At 45.8% G+C, this 21,194-nt stretch overlaps 2 protein-coding genes across 2 annotated transcripts; one reads left to right on the top strand and one right to left on the bottom strand.

Moving 5' to 3' along the window:
- Nucleotides 1-780: 780 nt before the first annotated feature.
- Nucleotides 781-2,585, bottom strand: LOC108929655 (endonuclease domain-containing 1 protein-like). The gene is made up of 2 exons (XM_018744351.2): nt 2,292-2,585; nt 781-1,383 (listed from the first exon to the last, which is right to left on the bottom strand). Exons 1-2 carry the CDS (start codon nt 2,583-2,585, stop codon nt 781-783), a joined length of 897 nt encoding a protein of 298 aa, XP_018599867.2.
- Nucleotides 2,586-4,102: 1,517 nt separating this feature from the next.
- On the top strand, nt 4,103-9,068 carry LOC108929656 (perforin-1-like). The gene is made up of 3 exons (XM_018744353.2): nt 4,103-4,139; nt 6,874-7,390; nt 7,805-9,068. Exons 2-3 carry the CDS (start codon nt 6,876-6,878, stop codon nt 9,066-9,068), a joined length of 1,779 nt encoding a protein of 592 aa, XP_018599869.2. The 5' UTR covers nt 4,103-4,139; nt 6,874-6,875.
- The last annotated feature ends 12,126 nt before the right edge of the window (nt 9,069-21,194 follow it).

The following is a 21,194-nucleotide window of genomic DNA, read 5'->3' on the forward strand; positions in this document are numbered from 1 at the left end:
AGAGGAAAAAAAACCTGTGTGGAAGCACCCACTTTAAATATAAAGTGAATAAAAAAGTATAAAATGGATCAAGTTTAAAACTCATTATACACATATTGATCTTTAAGTAATGAAATGTATGATATGCACCTATCAATGGTACCTGTCCAACACTGTGCCAATCCCAGTGCTGCATCATGGAAAAAAAAACCTGAAGCCCCACAAATTTACAGTGAGCTCTCATCATGCCTGTTAAAGCTGTAGCAAAGTACTCATTTTCTGAGTTTACTGCTCTGATGCAGAGAGGAGGCATTTTTCACATTTTTATTGTCTTTGACAAGTGGACATGGATTTTCACAGAGCTGCCAAAACAGGTCAAAGGAACCATAAGAAGACAACATCAGAGGCCGAGAGGGTCACAGCCAGGGGACAACAGGAAATGACAACTGTAGACTTGATAAAGCAGGGCTACATGAATGGTGCTTCAGAATGACTGGCAAGGATTTTTGTGACAAGGAATGCGGGCAAGGAGTTCACTGGTTGAAGAAATGAGAGTAGTGTTTGGGAGTGGGTATATTTACCATTTGTTATTTTTCAATCCTTGCTATTTTTTTAAAACTATCCCTAGCAAATAACGTCAGAAAGACACGGTTCTTATCTTTTGCATTTGTAATTAGGCAAGGAAAAACAGACTGAAAAATCAATAAAACACGGGTTTTCGCTATAGGAAATAGGCACCGATCTACCTGTGTTTACAGCTCATACACAATTCACAAACGAAGCACAGCTGACACACAGGACCTATCTCTTCCTTCTCTTAATAATGTTCTCCACAATGCAGTCTTTGTAAAAAAGCGATAGGTTTCGATCCACGTTTGTCTGGTTCTTCAGTTTGCTCTCCAGAGTCTTGAGTGGGACCTCCTGAACGCTGTGCCCCACCTCCTGGTTGATGCCATAGGCAGCATAGGTGGGGAACATGAAGCGCACCTCATAAGGTGAATTCCTATCGAAGCGAGGACAACAGTAGGCCGACCACAGATACCTGGGGACCGCCAAGCGGTCAGTGTTCCCTCTGCGGATCATCAGTCCAGAAACTGCCACACCTGTCATCACGTAAGCCTTGCCATGACAGAAGTTGTTGAGCCGCTGGCGCACAGTGTCAACATAGGCGGTCCAAGACTCCTCCAGGAAGATGGTAACCAGAGGCACATGATTGGTCAGAGTATAGGTAGCAGCCTTGTCCTCACTAGAGGACTGGTGCTGGTCCGGGTTGAGTGCACCCCGCTCATACAATACGGCATCTGTAAAGTCCTGCAGGACAGCCTGGCTCTCTTCGATCAGTGGGTCCATTTGCTCTGCAGGTGGTAGCACTCTCATGTTGCTGTTCTCTTCCTGCGAGGCCAACTGTGCAAGGACCAGGGTGCAAAGAGTCACTTAAAACAGAACCCTGACCCTTTTGATGTAGTCTGTTTAAAAATTGTTCTGTTGCAGTTTTAGAGCATGCATATAAAATAATGCATTTTTAAGTCAAAATAACTTTAATATTGTTTAAACTTGTGCAGCACATGTTTTAATATAGTTTTCACTAGACATGCAAAAGCGTAAGTGTAATGCATAGCATGGAAAAGATATGGCTTTGAAGAAGGCACCTTCTACTTTATATGTTGCTTTGGTGTCTGGTAAATGAATAAATGTAAACTTAAATAACCCATTCCACAGTGTGAAAAAAGCACACTTTACCCTGAGAAAGAGGCACTCAGTTGTGCAATTGCGTGTTAAGATATTGCGCTTTCCTTGATAGGCAACTCAGCAGCCAGTGAGACCACACACACACACACACATTTTCAGAACCGCTTGTCCCATACGGGGTCACGGGGAACCGGAGCCTAACCCGGCAACTCAAGGCGTAAGGCCGGAGGGGGAGGGGACACACCCAGGACGGGACGCCAGTCCATCGCAAGGCACCCCAAGCGGGACTCGAACCCCAGACCCACCGGAGAGCAGGACTGTGGTCCAACCCACTGCGCCACCGCACCCCCTCCCCAGTGAGACCATTCAAATATATTCTCAATGAAAAAATGCATTCCAGATGGAAGCATACACTGGGACTACGTCTGCCTAATGCTGGTTGCATGGGTTCAATCTGGAGTAACAGCTTGTCAAATTTAAAATGAGCTGTTTACAAAACTTTATTATGTTAAAAGAAGTCATGTTATGGACCAGTTTCAATGCTAAACAATAGGGCAGTGTTAACGCAATGCATGCTTATGGCTGCACCTGACACGAGCAAATGGCTGTAGAAGGAACTGTACCTGTGGCTCATACATCCAGGGTGTGTCCATCCTTTCCTGGCCGTCAGACTTCTTGAAGGTGTAAGCCGAGTAGATGGGCACGCGGCGGCTGCGGTCGTACAGCGTGGCAAAACGTGGCTTTTCGTTGTAGCGCTGGCAGATCTGCCGCAGTTCTCCACCCCGGAAACCCACTGGGGGGGTTCTCATGAACAGAAACTGGCTGCAGTCCTTGAAACTGTTGCCCACGCCGGCTTGGCCCACCCACACCCAACCCAGGAGTTGCAGTACCAATAGCCAAGAGCCCAGAGGACCCATGGTAGTGGCGGGGAACTGGGGGTTCCAACACCGCAGGCAGCAGTGGAGGTGACCAACCCAGAGGGGGAGGGTTGCAGATTATGACCAGTACAGGTAGACTACAAAATGGGAACGACAGAAGAGTTGGAGTTGCTGCTGTATGCAAAGTTGCTGCAGGCAGGACTGGCTGCAGGATGGATGGTCAGACCAATGGAGTAGCTCTAACTGGAGTCTGTCACCATGGGAGCAGTTATTGGCTGAACAAGTGAACACTATCACCGAGGGCTGATTAGCAGTGAGGCGGTACAACCGAGCCCTCGACATAGCTGCAAAACATCTACTTGACTTAAAAAAAAAAAAAAAAAAAACTTTGGTTTTTAGCTGTCCTTATCAAACTCAAAGATGAGCTTATTTTTTCCCCCATAATGCACACATACCCTCACAATTACACCTCCACTCCAGCAGTGAGCTCTTTTCAGGTTGAGCTCAATGACTCATTGTTTGTATCTTATCGCTGTGCAAACACACTCACCCCTCTGACCACACCCGAGGAACTCTTGCTCAAATTTAAATTGCTTTAATACTCAGTGTTACATATTTCTATACAATAATGCTTTTTAAAATATATGACAGTAAGTTTTCGCATAAGATAATTGCTTAGTTGAAGCACCTTTGGCAGAATACTTTCTGAATGCCCTGTATATATTAGAAATTATAGCTTGATAAAAATATTATTTAATCTGCTCAGCCTGTGTTTTAAATGGCTTTGCTGAAATAGTTAGAAGGCAAATCACCCTTTAAGTATCAATCAGGTGGCTATTAAAACAAAAAAAGACAAGAGTCCACCCATTGAGGACCAGGAACAGACAGCCCTGTTCAAAATCTTGCAATGTTCCTCTTTTTACGGGGCACTACGGCAGACAGAGGAGCCGTTTTCCTCACTTCCCAGACCCTGGAAATCAGTTCAGTTTCTGATACAGGCTTCTGCCACCTGTTAGTTGGTTATTCTGCATCAGTATCATTTGCAGCGGAAAATGAAAAATAACTCTGGAAAAAGAAAATAACAGTGGGGGTTAAAATGTGAACTTTCCGGTTCTCATACATGAAAACGCGTGATCGTTTTTGACCAGCATGTGGTCAAGTCAAACTGAGGAAGATTTTATTAATCTTTCGCATGACCGCAAAACAACACGTCTTCATTTCCCTCTCGCCTTCATTTCTCTCTTTTAGTTGCACAAACTTTGTGTAGACCACATTTAATTTTTTTCGTGGTTTTACCACTGAGTTAGTTCCATTGCATGCTGTAAATTTTGAGCACCTCCTGATTTTGATGCTCTGTGCTGCTCATGTTCTGCATTCAAGATGTCACCTCGTCAGCCGCTCGCAGCTCTGTGGATGGGGATGCCACACTGGGCCTCCATGTTTATTCTACACATTGCTGCGGCTTCTCACCTTGTCACCCCCCCACCGTTATTAAATATCTCATCTCAAAGACAGAACCTGAATTCACTCACTTCGTCTTCCTCATTGTCATCTTCAGCTGCTCTGGTTTTTGGTTGTTTATCCTAAGATCAGGTAGGGTCATCTTGTCTAATCATATTTATTATATCAGCCATGTGTGTTTTTTGCACTGATGTTTGCGTGAGCCTTCTTTCATAGCCTTAATTTTATAGTAATTAACTAGAAGGCTTTCGTTACTGAGTAGTCTGTTATTGGCTGGAATGCAGAAATAAAAACATGAAGTGTATCATGAAATGCCCCTGAAAAGTAGCTCAGGACAACCTGTTTCTAATACTCTCACCATGGGTTCTTAACCTATTTACAATAGATACTTTTACTGTGAATGCCAAAGATGTGTTGTTTTATTCCTAGATGAACAAAATGAACATTTTTTTCCTAATAAAACCCTCAGAATAAATTGCCATTACAATCCATACAACAAAGCACAGAAAAGACAATACAGGGGAGGGCACATTTCTAAAACTGGTAAAGAAGTGAAATAGCTGTCCATCTCTCCTGAGTCTGTGAATATTACCTGTTGGAAAGATATTAGTGTTTCATATGCAGTTTCTTTCTGAGTGATCTGGTGGTCATTTGCAGGCTCCTGTCTGGTCAATGTATGATCTTCAGTGGGTCAGACAGGACAAGCAGTGATAGCTTGCAGATTTCAACCTGTTGAAGTTGACCCTGGTTTTGCTGGTGTCTGGTACACAAGAAACATGTATTTCTTCCATAACACTGCTTGAAAGCAGCATGGACAGCAACACAAAACGCAAACAGTTGCACATATAAGCGGGGCCTTATTACTGAAGGCTTTACCTTCCACTGCTGATTTATTTATTACAGAAATTACATTGGATTACAGTGTGTGTTCCAGGTTGTACCTGCTTATGAATTTTGATTAATAAGCAGCTAAACCTTTCAAAGACTTCCAGGTAAGGACTAGGATTTTTAAGATTTTATTTTGACAGCAGGTAATACTGTGGGGGGGCATGGTGGTGTGGTGGTGTGGTGGGTTTGGCAGGATCCTGCTCTCCACTGGGTGTGGGGTTCGAGTCCAGCTTGGGATGCCCTGCAACAGACTAGCATCCCATCTTGGGTGTGTCCCCTCCCCCTCCAGCCTTGCGCCCTGAATTGTAGGCTTAGGCTCTGGTTTGTCGCAACCCTGCTTGGGACAAGCGGTTTCAGCCAATGTGTGTGCGCTACAGTGGTTAGGGCTATTGTGGCCTGAAGGTTCTAGTTTAAGTCTCTTCTCTCTCTGGGGTACCCTTGAGCAAGGTACTTGCCCAAAATTACTCCAGAAACTACCCAGATGTTAAAGTTGCTTACTTAACACTTGCATGGGAAAAATAAACACATACATGCATTGTCTGAAACTGCTTGTCCCAAGCAGGGTTACAACGAACTGGAACCTAACCCAGCAACACAGGGCGCAAGGTTGGAGGGGGAGGGGACACACCCAAGATAGGATACTAGTCCGTCGCAGGGCAATCCAAGTGGGACTCGAACCCCAGACCCACCAGAGAGCAGGCCTGGGCCAAACCTGCTGCACCACTGACCCCCCCCCCCCCAGTAAATAAGAAAACAAATAAATAAATAAATACAAAAAAATAAATAAACAAGCAAAAGTTTAATGCTGGCATCAGATAGATAGATAGATAGATAGATAGATAGATAGATAATGTCTGCCCAAAACTTCACTAGGTATCAGTGTAGGGACTAAAGAACTATACTTTGAATTTGATATAATCTTTGATGCAGGATTTTGAATTCATCATATGGTGCCAAGAGTGGTGTTTGGATTCATAAAAGTAAGGCTTTGCAAAAGTCAAACGTGGTACAAACAAATGGATGCACACAAAACACATCTGGTACACAAAAAAATTCCCTTAAAGTCACTCTGCTTAGTACGCGTAACGATATAAAGCTATAAAAATATTTTTAATGTAATATGCTCAGGTCACAGAATTCAAATAATTGATAACAGATAAATTCTGGTCAAAATGCTGAAAATCCTAGCTGATTCTTGAAAACTAAAGTTTAAACCATTCATATTAGTAACTGATAGAAAACTTTTATCAACCTTGTTTTAATTTATATAATTTCAAATCACAGGCAAAAGGTTTGTTATAGCTGTGTTTCTAGTTTATAATCAGAGTCTTGTTAAGTCAAAATAAACCTTAATTCACATGAAGACAATGAGAGAATGTTGTTGTGTCGGTGATACCGATCTCAGAGAAAGACGATGGATGACCGTACACAAGTACTTGGCCTTTCACGCAAAATACTTCATTTGCCGCAGTAACAGAATCAATAATTTAATCCTTATTCTACAATTCCTCCAGTGACAGGCAAAGCAACAAGACGCCTGAAATATGGTGCTACATGTGATAAATTGCCATACAGAACAATTACATGTGGAGTGAGACTCACTCAAGGAGCTACTGTCTCCTGTCCTATGAAGGTGCATGCTCTGTCATTTTGTAATCTACGGAGTATCTCAGGGATGTGGAGGTGAACAGTGTCTGCATCGCTAAGACATCCTGCAGACTGTCTACAGCTGGTTTCCAGCTGCATACTAATCGGAGCAGAATTTACATTTACACCAAGGCTGAAGCCTTACCATCTGATGCATAAGTTTCTAGCTTAGATGCCGGTTAGTTTTTTTCCATATGCTGATTTTGATTAATCTGGCCAGGTTTTTAATAATACTTCCTCAAACTGTATAAAACCTTGGATGAAAAGATTTCATTTTTCTCAGAAATGCTCATTATTTCAATAACAAAGCCCCTCTTCCCACTTTCTGTAGGAATGCGGTGTCTGTTTGTCCTCTGGCTGTGGTTGTGGTCGCTGCCCCCGACCCTCCCCTGCACCACCGGGAATCCAGCAGAATGCCAAAAAGCTCGTTTAGTTCCTGGGTCAAATCTGGCAGGTGAGGGGTTTGATGTAGTTACCATGCAGCGCAAGCAAGCCTATGTCATCGATGTGGAGACCTGGGAGATTAAACCCAACAAAACCTGCACTCTGTGCACTAACCCCTACATGGGGGGTGAGGTCCAGAAGGTGCCGCTGGCTCTGGTGGACTGGCGGGTGCTGCCCCACTGCAAGCTGCAGGTCTCCAGTGTTGTGTACGAGTCCAGTGAGCATTTCGTGGAAAGCAACATGAACAGGGTGTACCCCACCTGGAAGGACGGGCTCCACCTCCCATCGTCTTCATCTCTTATGCTGGGGGGCACCCACTCAAAGCTGGCAAAGATGACCATGGAGCAGTCCAAGCAGGACAAATACAGTTTCATCGAACAGGATGTGCAGTGTGCCTACTACAGGTGAGTGTTGACAAAGCTGCAATGTGCAGATGTAAATGGAAAGAATGGAAAGGGTCAAGAGGAATGGAAAAATAGAGGATGGTGAAAGACATGCAGTGTGGAAAAATGTGAGAAAGAAGGGTAGCAGAGAAAGTGCAGCAGGTGGAGAATGATGGTGAAGTGGAGGAGAGACACATAGAATGGGTGATAGATCGTTTTTTTCTGTGTATCTTTTGGATGTAATTTTGTACTTTTTGGAAATGCAAATTCTATACGTAATGTGCTTTAAGTATTTATTTTCACTTCAATTAATTCTTGTTTAAATTATTGATTGGCTATAAACATAAGGACAATTATTTGCTGGGAAATACAGATTTTTAATTATTATATTATTCAGAAAATCTAAGGCAGCTATGTGTTTGGTGTCCTCCCCAGCTACCAGCTTACAGAGGAGCCACCCCTGCATAAGGAGTTTATTCAAAACCTTCAGGGCCTCCCTGCGACGTACAACAAGAACACCAAGGCAGAGTATCGCCGCTTGTTGGACACCTATGGGACACACTTCATCAAGAAGGTGAAGCTGGGTGGTCGTGTGAGCAGTGTTACCTCACTGCGGCTGTGTGAAGCGGCGCTGAGCCACTACACTGAGACTGAGGTGAAGGATTGCCTAGATGCTGAAGCATCCAAAATTCTGAAGAACGTGACAGACTTCATCAAGACCGAAAAAAATTACTGCAAGAAGCACACCAACGACACATTCTCCAGCCAGTTCCACGACAGAGTCACTGAGGTGGAAGGTGGTGAGGCTGGAGTTCCTGATCTGTTGTTTTCAAACATGCCTAATGTTTTCAACGACTGGACCGACAGCCTGAAGAAAATCCCTGGAGTCGTCAACTACTCTTTGGATCCACTGCACCTACTGGTGGACGGTTCTCAGTCAAAGAAAGAGGGGCTGAAGAAGGCTATAGAAGACTACATCCTGGAGAATGCTCTGTACAAGCACTGCTCTGGAAAGTGTTCTGGAGGCTCCAAGCCCAGCTCACATGATTGCTGCAACTGTGTCTGTAACCCCAGTCAGTACATAACCAGCCATTGCTGCCCAGCTAACGCAGGTCTGGCCCGACTCACTGTCAAGGTGTTGCGAGCAACAGGCTTGTGGGGGGACACCTTTAGTAAAACTGATGGATTTGTGAAGATAAGCTTTGGAGGAAAATCTGCCCAGACTGATGTTATTTATAATAACGATAACCCAGAGTGGAAAACCGAGTTCCCACTGGACATGGTGACACTTTCACTGGGGACGGAGCTGAAGCTGGAGGTGTGGGACGAAGACAAGGACTGGTACAAGTGGTGGAATGACAACCTGGGAGAGTGCAAGGTCTCCCCTGAAAGTGGCTCCCACAGTCGTATCTGCCCACTGAACCATGGCACTCTTTACTACTCTTATACAGTTGAATGTGCTCCTGGACTTGGAGGAACGACGTGCCGCAAGTACATTCCTACTCCCATGAGCCCCAGCCTGGCCCCTCTGTACACCTCCAGGAATGCCGTCAATGTCACTGCCAGCCTCCTGATGCACATGAGAAGGGGACATCGTGTTGATCCTCTGATCTTTGTGGTACCGACAGATGGGAAAAACATCAGCAAAACTCAAGGCATTCCAAATGACATCCACACTTATGCCATGCCCAAGCTTTAATAAGCAGACAGTCTTTCCTGTAAGAAAATGTCTGGCCATTATTGCTAGCACCTGTGCTTTTTCTTGAATCTATTGGTTCCTGCTCATTGCTGACATGATAGTTACTCCATTATGCTTATTACCAGTTAGTCCGTAGCCAAAGGAAATTGTGTATCTGAGGTGGTCTTCTCACTTCTCTAGTCTCCATTTGGTTTTGGTCCAAGACATTCGGTCCATTGTTAAATCTGAGACCAAAAACTTGAAAATTTCACCAAGCGACTGTCTGAGACCCACTGCATTGTAAGAACCATGTATTCACACTCTCATTTGCATTATGGCACTCCTTAACATCCCCTGCGTACTTATGTTTGTGTTTGTATCCCTTGTGTTGCATTGTGCTTTAATTTTCTAATTATTCTTTATTTTAAAGTGACATATAGCCTCTGTCTTCCTCAAGCCAGCTGACTTCCACTATCGTGGTAAGTCTACATTTTTTATTTTAATTTTTGTACTCTCCACCTTTTCTAAATAAAATTTATGCAAATAGCTCACCGTTACCCTTTTGACACAGTAAACCTTATTAAAGCAATTACAAATAAAGTCTTTAATTTTAATCTTTTTAAAATTAGAATGAAAAAAATGTTAAAATACATGGTGAAAAGAAATCACACACACATTTTCTGAACCCCTTGTCCCATACGGGGTTGCGGGGAACCGGAGCCTAACCCGACAACCGAGGGCGTAAGGCTGGAGGGGACACACCCAGGACAGGACGCCAGTCTGTCGCAAGGCACCCCAAGCGGGACTCGAACCCCAGACCCACCGGAGAGCAGGACCGTGGTCCAACCCACTGCACCACCGCACCCCCTGAAAAGAAATCATTTTTACAATAAAATAAAAAAAAAAAAAATTATTCTTTCAAAGAAAATGCTGGCATAGTGAGTAATGTTGGTGCCTCACAGCTTCTGAGCTGTTTGATGGGTGTTGGGTCCAAATTTGTGCATTTTCCATGTTTTCCCCATGTTTGAAATTTTCTTGTAAGACATAATGGAGGGTGGCATGATGGTGTCTCATAGTGCCTGCCTGGGTAGTGAGACAGTGCAAGCTTGATTCCTGCTCAGTCTGGATGAAGTTTGCACATTATCCCATTGTGTATAGGCTTCCTCTGCATGCTCAGGTTTCCTCTCACAGTCCAAACACAGGCAGTTCAGGTGGACTGGTGATGTGCAGCAGTGTGGCTACTGTGCAACAGTCTGGCATACCATCCAGGGTGTACTGTTTAGGATAAGTGTGTACACACACACACACACACACTTTCTGAACCGCTTGTCCCAGACAGGGTCGTGGGGAACCGGAGCCTACCCAGCAACACAGGGTGTAAGGCCGGAGGGGGAGGGGACACACCTAGGACAGGACACCAGTCCATCACAAGGCACCCCAAGCGGGTCTCGAACCTCAGACCCACTGGAGAGCAGGACCCGTCCCAACCTGCTGCGCCACCACACCCCCTTAGGATAAGCAGTTACGGAAAATTGATGGATGGATGGATAGAATACGTAATTGAATAAATAATTTCATTATCTATATTTTCAGTGTTGAGTCTGTTTTTAACAATTCTGATTAACAAGAGGATAACTACACATCAGAATGATAGTTGTCTGTTATTTAGTATATATTCCTTTCTAAGTAAACCTGAAAAACATTATGAAATTATTGCATTTTGTTAATATTGTGCTTTAATGCTGCTGCTGTGAGACTCACTGAGATGCACTAAAGGGAAATTTGGAGTCATCAGTTGATCTGAAACACAACTTTGGGCTGTGGGAGGTGACGAGAGCACCTGGAGGAAACCAACATGAACATGGGGAGAATGTACAAGCTGCATGCAGGCTGAGCCAGAATCAAAGCTACATCCAATCACTCAGGGAGCTATGAGACGGCAACACTACTCACTGTGTCCCCATGCAGCTCACTGATTGCAAAAATGCAAAATATCAGAGGGACAAAAGCGACAGTGCAACACCTGACATGCAAACCACTGATATGCACACTGTTGTCATCAAGAAAAGGTAAAATCATATAAAGGACAAAGTTTTTCCTTTCACATGGCCACAAAAAACACAGCTTCATTTTACATTTCACTGCTGATATTTTGCAAAACCTTCTTATAGGTTTGCTTCCGAATTATCAGAAGTGCTGTGTGGTCAGTTGTTTCAGTACTCAACTGCCCTCCGTTGATCCCTTACTGAATATGGTCACTGCTGTCACTTGGGTTTTCTGAGGGTGTTTGTGGTCCTCAGAGTCTAATGCTTGGACGCTGATCTAACCCCGTGTCAGCAGCTCTATGGAGGTACACACTTTTCTCCGACAGGTAGATGAGAGGAGTCTTGAGCATGTTTGCCAGCTGTCATTGCCATTACCACGGTCAATTGGTCTTCTGGCTACTTATCCTAAGATCAGGTAGGATCATCTCACGTAACCAAATTTATTACACTAACCATATTCGCGTCTCTTGTATTAATCTTGTTTACATTGATTCTGGTTCATCTGTGCTTACAAGACATTTTACACTTTACAAAGATTCTTCTCACGTCTTTAAGGAGAGCACAGCACATTGCGTGGGGGTTTTGGAGGTGACGTGTTTTTTGTTTTCAGTCAATTGTACTTCTTTTGTTAAAGTTTAAAGAAGAAAAGTAAACTTGACATGGTTTCAGAGAACTGGAGCAAATGATTGGAGAGCACATTTCAAGCTTACTGAAAAACATTTTATTTCTCGGGACAAAACTTGAAGTGTACTCTCCCATCATTGCTCCAGTCCTACAAACAGCTGGCGGTTTTGAGCACCCAAGCTCTTTATTCCTTACATGACTACAAGTTGAGTGTGTCTTTTTTTTTTCAGCAATATCTGCTTTTTCTTTATTTAGGATGTTAAAATCTTCTTCTCAGTTACACTACACATATCCTTGACATTTCAGGTAATAAAATTAAGTGGGAAACTCATGTAACTTTGCCCTGAAGCAAGAGTATAATTACCAAAAACAAAGAAAACAGGAACAAGTGACCCAGTGAAACAGAATAGAGCGAATAAAGAGTGATATCAACCCAACATCCCTCCCACAGCTGACCTTCACCCCTTCCTTCCTAATTGCTGCTGTTTGCCTTGGACTGGAATTCGGTGTTGCCATTCTCTTGTGTCATTGTTCAGCACCACTGTTAGTATCAAGGCAACTCATGCTGTACTCCTGCACCAGCAACACCTTTACTATAGCCACACTGCCATTTGCTCAACCACGTGGTAAAAAATATCTCTCATGTAGCTACTTGCTCTGGCATCAAGTGACTATGAAGTGAATCTCTCTGCACTGCTTTCAGCAAAGCCTACAACCCCAGTTTGCCACTGCAACAATTTCCAGTGCAAAAATTATTACACATACATGTGTTTTAAACATACACTTGCACGTTTATCATGCACTTACGAACTCAAATGTTAACATTCGGCTAATGCCATTGGAAAACATGCTGTTGTAACACCACTGTGACCTTTGCATGAAGTTTTGTTTGCAAGTTTTTGACACAGTGCAATAAGCCATGTGTTTATAACCAAAAACTTTTAGCAGGACTGGCACTTTTTTCATTTGCCATCACCTTTTTTTGGCAGACACACAATTTTGCAATCTCATCTGCAAGACGGGGGGTGCGAACACTTATTGGCTAAACAAGTGAATGGTATCCCCGAGGGCTGGTTAGCGGTGAGGTGCTACAGCTCTTCCTTTATCCATGTCTGCAAAGTTTGTTTTAAACTCTTGAGTTTGATTCAACTTATAGCAACAATAACCAAATCAGTAAAATCAAGTATACATCAAGATATACGCTATTTATTTATTTATTTATTTATTTATTCTGTGTCTGTCAGCTGCCTCTATTGTCTAGTGCCTGTTAATACTGAAAGCACCAAAGCAAATTCCTTGTGTGAATCAACACAATTGGCAAATAAAACCTTATTCTGATTCTGATATATTTTGCTTAGCAGTATCACCAGGATGTGGTGATCTCATCTTTTTCCATCTCACACATTCAAAATTACTGCTGCAATCACTGACTCATCTAACTGCTATGCAAAGGCCCCTGACCATGATAAAGACACTTTTGGTCACATTTAAATTAGCTCACATTTATTCATTTACCTGAAGCCTTTACTGCTGAATTGTTTGCTGTTGCAGCGCAGCATGACATGCAGGAATTTCAGAAGTCAGCTGTGATCCAATACTGGTCACACTGGTGTGGTCACAAGGTGTGTGTCATGCTGGAGCAATAGACCCAGTCGCGGGTTCCTCTTGTTAACAAACAAAGTCAAGGAGCGAAACAAAGAGCTGTAATCAAGGACAGGCAAGGGTTGGGCGATGAGCATCCAGGGTTTCTTGGAGCAAACGAGGGACATAAACAACAAGACGAAGCGAAGGTCGGTCGCCAGGAGATCAGGAACTTTGAAAAGGACAGGAATCATTGGACACACGGGAGTAGCGGTTGCTCAAGTGAGGTTCCGCGAGCAAGTGTGGAATCCTTGTCCTTTTATGCCGTGCTGCCTTGATGAGAGGCAGGTGCGGGCGAGTTGCGCTTGACGGTCTGTTCTGCAGAAGGGACTCCGGTCTGGATGCACCTCTCATTTACTAATGGCAGCGCTGTGGAAGAAGAAACACACCCCCTCGTGGGTTTTTAACAGAACATCTTGTGGCTTCTCACCTTCTCTGTGTCAAGCATGTGACTTTCCCATCCCACCAAAACCCCAACCTCAACCTTCTCTAACAAATACTTAAAAGGAACTTGTTTTTACTTACTTCATCAACACCTTCCTCACTGTAATTAGCACTCACAACTGGTCCCTCTTTTGGCTGTTTATCCTCAAACCAGGTAAGATCATAATGTCTAATGGAATTCATTATATTGGACATGCACGTTTAGATTGTTGCATGTTTTGTTCAGATGTCTGTGTCAGTTTTTACAGAATGTTATTTATAAAGTGTGCAGCATAAGTAGTGCACTGGGCTTCTGTTACTTTGCAATGTATTAGTGGTTGGAAGACACTGAAGATAAATCCTGAGGTATCACATGTCTGAAAGGCTGTTGAAAAGTACTCCAGAAGTTAACAGTGGTCATGTGTTTGTTACACTCAGCAGATTCATAGTTACTCCTCAGCCTTGCAATATACATGTATTTAGAGTACTAAGGCACTGAACACAGTATGTTGGATATAAATAAAGAATTATTTGCTGAAATGGTAACGGGGGGCACGGTACCGCAGCATGTTTGGCCAGGGCCTGCTCTCTGGAGGGCCTGGCGTTCGAGTCCTGCTTGGGGTGCCTTGCGGCGGACTGGCGTCCCGTCCTGGGTGTGTCCCCTCCCCCTTCAGCCTTGCGCCCTGTGTTGCCTGGTTAGGTTCTGGCTCACCATGACCCCGCTTGGGATAAGCGGTTGTTGACATTGTGTGTCTGTGTGCGGAATGGTAACATGGTACTGTATTCAAAGAGAAAGAACAGGTGGTGGAGAAACAATGTCACAGTGCTCCACGCAAAGAAGCTCACTAGCCAAATAGAAGCATAGTCAGATTTTAATCATTGTCCTATGTTAATGACGGTCTCAAACTATTTTCTGCGCTGACGAATACTTTCCAAGACAAGAGGAGGATGTACTGTAGAACCTAATGTATAGTAATGTATAATACTGTGATATTGAACACCACAGAATATTATGTGACATCAAAAATAAAACCCTACTGTCCTTCGTGGATGCACAAAATGCTGGTTTTCAGTTCAGTTCAGCCTAATTTCATTGCAAAACTCCATCTGTCACCCCTCTCTGTCCAAATCAGGGCTCCCAGTTCTGCTTTCAGTAAATCCCTGTATCACCAAGTATTTAGCCATGCCTGATAAAAGTGTTAATTGGGTAAAATGTAAAATGTGATGCAGCAATGTAGTTCAGCTAGTGGCTCCCTATATTTTCAAGCAATGTTGATAAGAGATTGTGTTAGCCGAAGAGTAACTTCTACTATGAAAAGGTCATCTATGGAGGTATTTTAATTTTATCACAAAAATATACAGATTATTTAAACAACAAAGAATAAAGTTAAACTTTCTATTTCATACTTTATGTTGACTCAACCCTTTTGCAGGCACATCTCACCCACCTCGGCTCTCTGCAGGTATGCAGTGTCTGTTTGTCCTCTGGCTGTTGTTGTGGTCGCTGCCCCCGACCCTCCCCTGCACCACCGGGAATCCAGCGGAATGCCAAAAAGCTCGTCTAGTTCCTGGGTCAAATCTGGCAGGTGAGGGGTTTGATGTAGTTACCATGCAGCGCAAGCAAGCCTATGTCATCGATGTGGAGACCTGGAAGATTAAACCCAACAAAACCTGCACTCTGTGCACTAACCCCTACATGGGGGGTGAGGTCCAGAAGGTGCCGCTGGCTCTGGTGGACTGGCGGGTGCTGCCCCACTGCAAGCTGCAGGTCTCCAGTGTTGTGTACGAGTCCAGTGAGCATTTCGTGGAAAGCACTGAGAGTAATATGGAAGCCAGCTGGAAGATTGGTCTCCACCTCCCATCGTCTTCATCTCTTATGATGGGGGGTACACACTCAAAGCTGGCAAAGATGGCCATGGACAAGTCCAAGATGGACAAATACAGTTTCATCAAGCAGGATGTGCGCTGTGCCTACTACAGGTGAGTGTTGGCAGCACCGGTGCTAAGATGAGATGGAAAGATGGAAAAGATGGTGGACAAGTATGTGAATGACGGTACAAAAGGTGAAACTGCAGAATGACTGAGACTAGGTAGAGGAGAAATGAAGAGAGGTAGAGAGAAGTAATGATACTGCCTTTTTACCAGTTATTAATAATACTCAATTTCAATGAAAACAGACTTTTATCATATCTCCACAAAGCGTTTTAACGTTTCTGATTTTTAACTGTCAGAGAGTACAATGTCACTGCCAGTCTCCTGACGCACCTCAGAATGGGCCATCCTGTTGTTGATCCTCTGCTTTTCCTGGGCCCACCAAAATGGAAAAACACCAGCACAGCTCAAGCTTTGCCAGATGAAACTCATATTAAAGCCTTCCCTGAGCTCTAGTGAAGCACGTAGTGTATCACACATGAAATATTTGCCTGTTTTTGCGAGTTATTGTGCTGTTTCCTTAATGTATATTTTCTTACTTAAGGGAGAATTTCATTCACTCGATCTCCTTCACTTCCACAGAAATTGTATTACCTGATATTCTTTCCACTCTCAGTGGGAAACATGTATTACATGTTCTTGATGATATTTTATCAATCGATGTATTGATGAAATTATGTTTGTTACCTTTTAATTGCCTTGCTAAATCATCATATGTAACTCAATGGAAGATGAAATGCTACAAAAATAAAGAGCTTGTCTTGCTTTGGCACCGCAGGTTATTAAGCAGTCATCAACTGGTTATAATGGTCAGTTTATTAAACTTTACCTTCTGGGTTTTCACACCACTTCAGTTTACATGCACTTTTACCCTTCATTTTGTACTGGCATTATGCCATCTACAGTGCAGAACTTCCAGCCACAAGTGATGACAAAGCCCAGACACCAATCACAGCTAGACCTGTAGAGCACAGCGTCTATTTCCTTTATGGGGCATTTTTCTCTGACAGATATGAGTAGAGACCCTACCAGGGGCATATAGCCCCAGGCAACATAGCTCCTGGACTCATTCAGGCACTCAAACCCCTCCACCACAGTAAGGTGGCGGTTCACGGAGGGGGATGACAGATGAGACAAAGTGCGGTTCAAAAACCCCTTATGAAGAAAATAAAATCGAGGCTTTCGTTTACCCCGCCCGGTATGAGGTCACCGGGGCCCCACCCTGGAGCCAGGCCGGGGGGGAGCTCGCATGCGAGCGCCTGGTGGCCAGGTCTATGCCCACGGGGCCTGGCCGGGCTCTGCCCGAAGCCATAACGTGGAGCCGCTCTTCGGTGGGCTCACCACCTGCCGGAGAGACCGTAAGGGGCTGGTGCATTGTGATTTGGGCGGTGGTCGGGGTCGAGTGCCCGGCCGACCCAAACCTCGGGCGCCAACTCTGGTTTTTGGGACTTGGAATGTCACCTCACTGGCGGGGAAGGAGCCTGAGCTGGTGCGGGAAGTTGAGAGATACCTTCTAGATATAGTCGGGCTCACTTCCACTCACAGCTTGGGTTCTGGAACCACTCTTCTTGACCAAGGGTGGACTCTCCACTATTCTGGTGTTACCCAGGGTGAGAGGCGGCGGGCGGGTTGTGGACTTATTAATAGCCTCCCAGTTTAGCCGCCATGTGTTGGAGTCTACCCCGGTGAATGAGAGGGTCATCTCCCTGCGCCTTCGGGTCAGGGAATGGTCTCTCACTGTTGTTTGTGCTTATGCGCCTAATGGCAGTGTAGAGTACCCGGCCTTCTTGGAGTCCCTGGAGGGCGTGCTGGAAAGCGCTCCCACTGGGGACTCTGTCATTCTACTGGGGGACTTTAACGCCCACGTGGGTAGCGACAGTGACATCTGGAGGGGCATGATTGGGAGGAACGGCCTCCCTGATCTGAACCCGAGTGGTGAGTTGTTATTGGATTTCTGTGCTAGTCACGGTTTATCCATAACGAACACCATGTTCATGCATAAGGGTGTCCATCAGTGCACTTGGCACCAGGACACCCTAGGTTGGAGGTCGATGATCGACTTTGTAGTCGTTTCTTCTGACCTTCGGCCATATGTCTTGGACACTCGGGTGAAGAGAGGGGCTGAGCTGTCAACTGATCACCACCTGGTGGTGAGTTGGATTCGATGGCGGGGGAAAAAGCTGGACAGACCTGGCAGGCCCAAACGCATAGTGAGGGTCTGTTGGGAACGTTTGGCGGAGGCCCCTGTCAGAGAGGTCTTCAACTCCCACCTCCGACAGAGCTTCAACCAGGTCCCGAGGGAGGTGGGGGACATCGAGTCTGAATGGACTATGTTCCACGCCTCCAATGTCGGGGCGGCGGTTCAGAGCTGCGGCCATAAGGTCTCCGGTGCCTGTCGCGGCGGCAATCCCCGAACACGGTGGTGGACACCGGAGGTAAGGGATGCCGTCAAGCTGAAGAAGGAGTTCTATCGGGCCTGGCTGGCCCATGGGACTCCTGAAGCAGCTGACGGGTACCGACGGGCCAAACGAAGCGCGGCTCTGGCAGTTGCCGGGGAAAAAACTCGGGCTTGGGAGGAGTTCGGTGAGGCCATGGAGGAAGACTTTCGGTCGGCCTCAAAGAGATTCTGGCAAACCGTCTGGCGACTCAGAGGGGGGAAGCGGTGTTCCACAAACACTGTTTACAGTGGAAGTGGTGCACTGCTGACCTCAGCTGAGGATGTCCTCAGGCGGTAGAAGGAGTACTTTGAGGATCTCCTTCATCCCTCCGACACGCCTTCCGCAGAGGAAGCTGAGGCTGGGGACTTGGAGGGGGACTCGTCCATTACCCTGGCTGAAGTTGCTGAGGTAGTCAAAAAACTCCTCGGTGGCAAGGCTCCGGGGGTGGATGAGATCCCCCCCGAGTTTCTCAAGTCTCTGGATGTTGTGGGGCTGTCTTGGCTGACACGCCTCTGCAGCATCGCGTGGAGTTCGGGAACGGTGCCTCTGGACTGGCAGACCGGGGTGGTGGTCCCTCTTTTTAAGAAGGGGGACCGGAGATTGTGTTCCAACTACCGGGGGATCACACTCCTTAGCCTCCCTGGGAAAGTCTATGCCAGGGTACTGGAAAGGAGAATCCGACCGATAGTCGAACCTCGGATTCAGGAGGAGCAATGCAGTTTTCGCCCTGGCCGTGGAACACTGGACCAGCTCTATACCCTCACTAGGGTGCTGGAGGGTTCATGGGAGTTTGCCCAACCAGTCCATATGTGTTTTGTGGACCTGGAGAAGGCATTCGACCGTGTCCCTCGTGGCATCCTGTGGGAGGTGCTTCGGGATTATGGGGTTCGGGGCTTGCTGTTACGGGCTGTTCGTTCCCTGTATGACCGGAGCAGGAGCTTGGTTCGCATTGCCGGCAGTAAGTCAGACCTGTTCCCGGTGCATGTTGGACTCCGCCAGGGCTGCCCTTTGTCACCGATTCTGTTCATTATATTCATGGACAGAATTTCTAGGTGCAGCCAGGGAACGGAGGGTGTCTGTTTTGGTGGCTGCAGGATCTCGTCTCTGCTTTTTGCGGACGATGTGGTCCTGTTGGCTTCATCGAATCAAGACTTACAGCGTGCACTGGAGGGGTTTGCAGCCGAGTGCGAAGTGGCAGGGATGAGAATCAGCATCTCCAAATCCGAGGCCATGGTTCTCAGTCGGAAAAAGGTGGATTGCCCCCTCCGGGTTAGGGGGGAGTTGCTCCCTCAAGTGGAGGAGTTTAAGTATCTCAGGGTCTTGTTCACGAGTGAGGGAAAAATGGAGCGGCAGGTTGACAGACGGATCGGTGCGCCGTCCGCAGTAATGCGGTCATTGTACCGGTCTGTTGTGGTGAAGAGGGAGCTGAGTCGTAAGGCGAAGCTCTCAATTTACCGGTCGATCTACGTTCCTACCCTCACCTATGGTCATGAACTCTGGATTATGACCGAAAGAATGAGATCGCGGATACAAGCGGCAGAAATGATTTTCCTCCACAGAGTGGCTGGGCGCACCCTTTGGGATAGGGTGAGGAGCTCAGTCACCCGGGAGGAGCTCGGAGTAGAGCCGCTGATCCTCCGCATCGAGAGGAGCCAGTTGAGGTGGCTCGGGCATCCGTTCCGGATGCCTCCTGGACACCTCCCTGGGGAGGTGTTCCGGGCTTGTCCCACTGGGAGGAGGCCTTGGGGCAGACCCAGGACATGTTGGAGAGACTATGTCTCCCGGCTGGCCTGGGAACGCCTTGGGTTTCCCCAGAGGAACTGGAGGAGGTGTGTGGGGAGAGGGAAGTCTGGAGGACTCTGCTCGGACTGCTGCCCCCGCGACCCGGCCCCGGATAGCGGAGGAAGATGAATGAATGAATGAAAGATATGAGTAGAGTCTCTCTTGGTGCAGGGACTGGCTGTACTGTCCTAAAAGTAAAGAAAAGGATTATCAACTTCACTCACTCATTCACTTCCATTAACCCATTGTCCTTGTTACGGTCATGCCCCTCCAGAGTCTATGCTGTAATTATTGGGCCCTAGGCAAGGAGGGGTACACCCTGGATGAGATGCCAGTCCATGGCAGGGTAGCCATACAAACACACACAGAGTCACTCACATAATCACATCCAATGGGCCATTTAGAGTTTCTAGTCAACCTGAACCACATGCCTTTTGACTCTGGGAGGAAATCCACACAAACATGGAGAGAACATGCCAACTCCATGGAGACTGAGCTGGACTGAAACGTATGTCCAAAGCCATAGGAGCTGTGAGGTTCTTGGGCTACCTGCTGTACCACTGTGAGGATATGTCCCTGTGGTGCATGTGGTCATATAACCATACTGATAAGAGGGAGGGGTCGTGCACCCAAGCCACACTGGTGGCCCGTTCTTTAATCAATAACAACTTATTGAAACTTATCAAAACTTTCCTTCCCTCTCCTCAGTTCCCTTCCTACCAGAGACAATATCACTGTGTGTCTATTCCACACAGACCCTGCACCTCCGCCAAAAGCAGTCTTGAAAGCGCAATCACCATACAAAAGAGCATGAGTAAAAGTACTCATTTGTACCCTACCCTCAGTCCTTGCCTTGTTCCGTGGAACCACAACGTGCTACAGACCAGTACATTGCAAAGTGAGGGGTGACAATGACGCGATGTTCTGCTCCTTATATGTTTTAAAGAGAGAAAAACAATCCTTGAAGGGTTCCTAATGAAGATATGAAGCAATGTGAAGCAAGCTGTAATGTTTAGAGCACTGTTAAATCGTCTGCTAATCAAAAAAAACAACAATTTTTGACTTCATAAACACTCTCACACACATTGTTACCAAAATTCTAGTGCTGATTTATAAATTTCTTCATTCTAACCTCATTCATAACATCTTCTGAAAATTCAGCTCTTATATGAGAGCTAAATGTTTTAGTTAAATTTGTACAGGGCTTGTGGCTAATTTCTAAATCCCTCAGCCCTGGATTGAGTTGTCTATGTCCTAATAGA

This window comes from Scleropages formosus, chromosome 13 (assembly GCF_900964775.1).
Source record: "Scleropages formosus chromosome 13, fSclFor1.1, whole genome shotgun sequence".
NCBI lineage: Eukaryota > Metazoa > Chordata > Actinopteri > Osteoglossiformes > Osteoglossidae > Scleropages > Scleropages formosus.

Coding starts and splice junctions, on each gene's coding strand:
- LOC108929655 (XM_018744351.2), bottom strand. CDS start 2,585: ATGGGTCCTCTGGGCTCTTGGCTATTGGTACTGCAACTCCTGGGTTGG. Junction 1,384..2,291: donor CCTGGATGTATGAGCCACAG/GTACAGTTCCTT, acceptor GTCCTTGCACAG/TTGGCCTCGCAGGAAGAGAA.
- LOC108929656 (XM_018744353.2), top strand. CDS start 6,876: ATGCGGTGTCTGTTTGTCCTCTGGCTGTGGTTGTGGTCGCTGCCCCCG. Junction 7,391..7,804: donor GTGCAGTGTGCCTACTACAG/GTGAGTGTTGAC, acceptor TGTCCTCCCCAG/CTACCAGCTTACAGAGGAGC.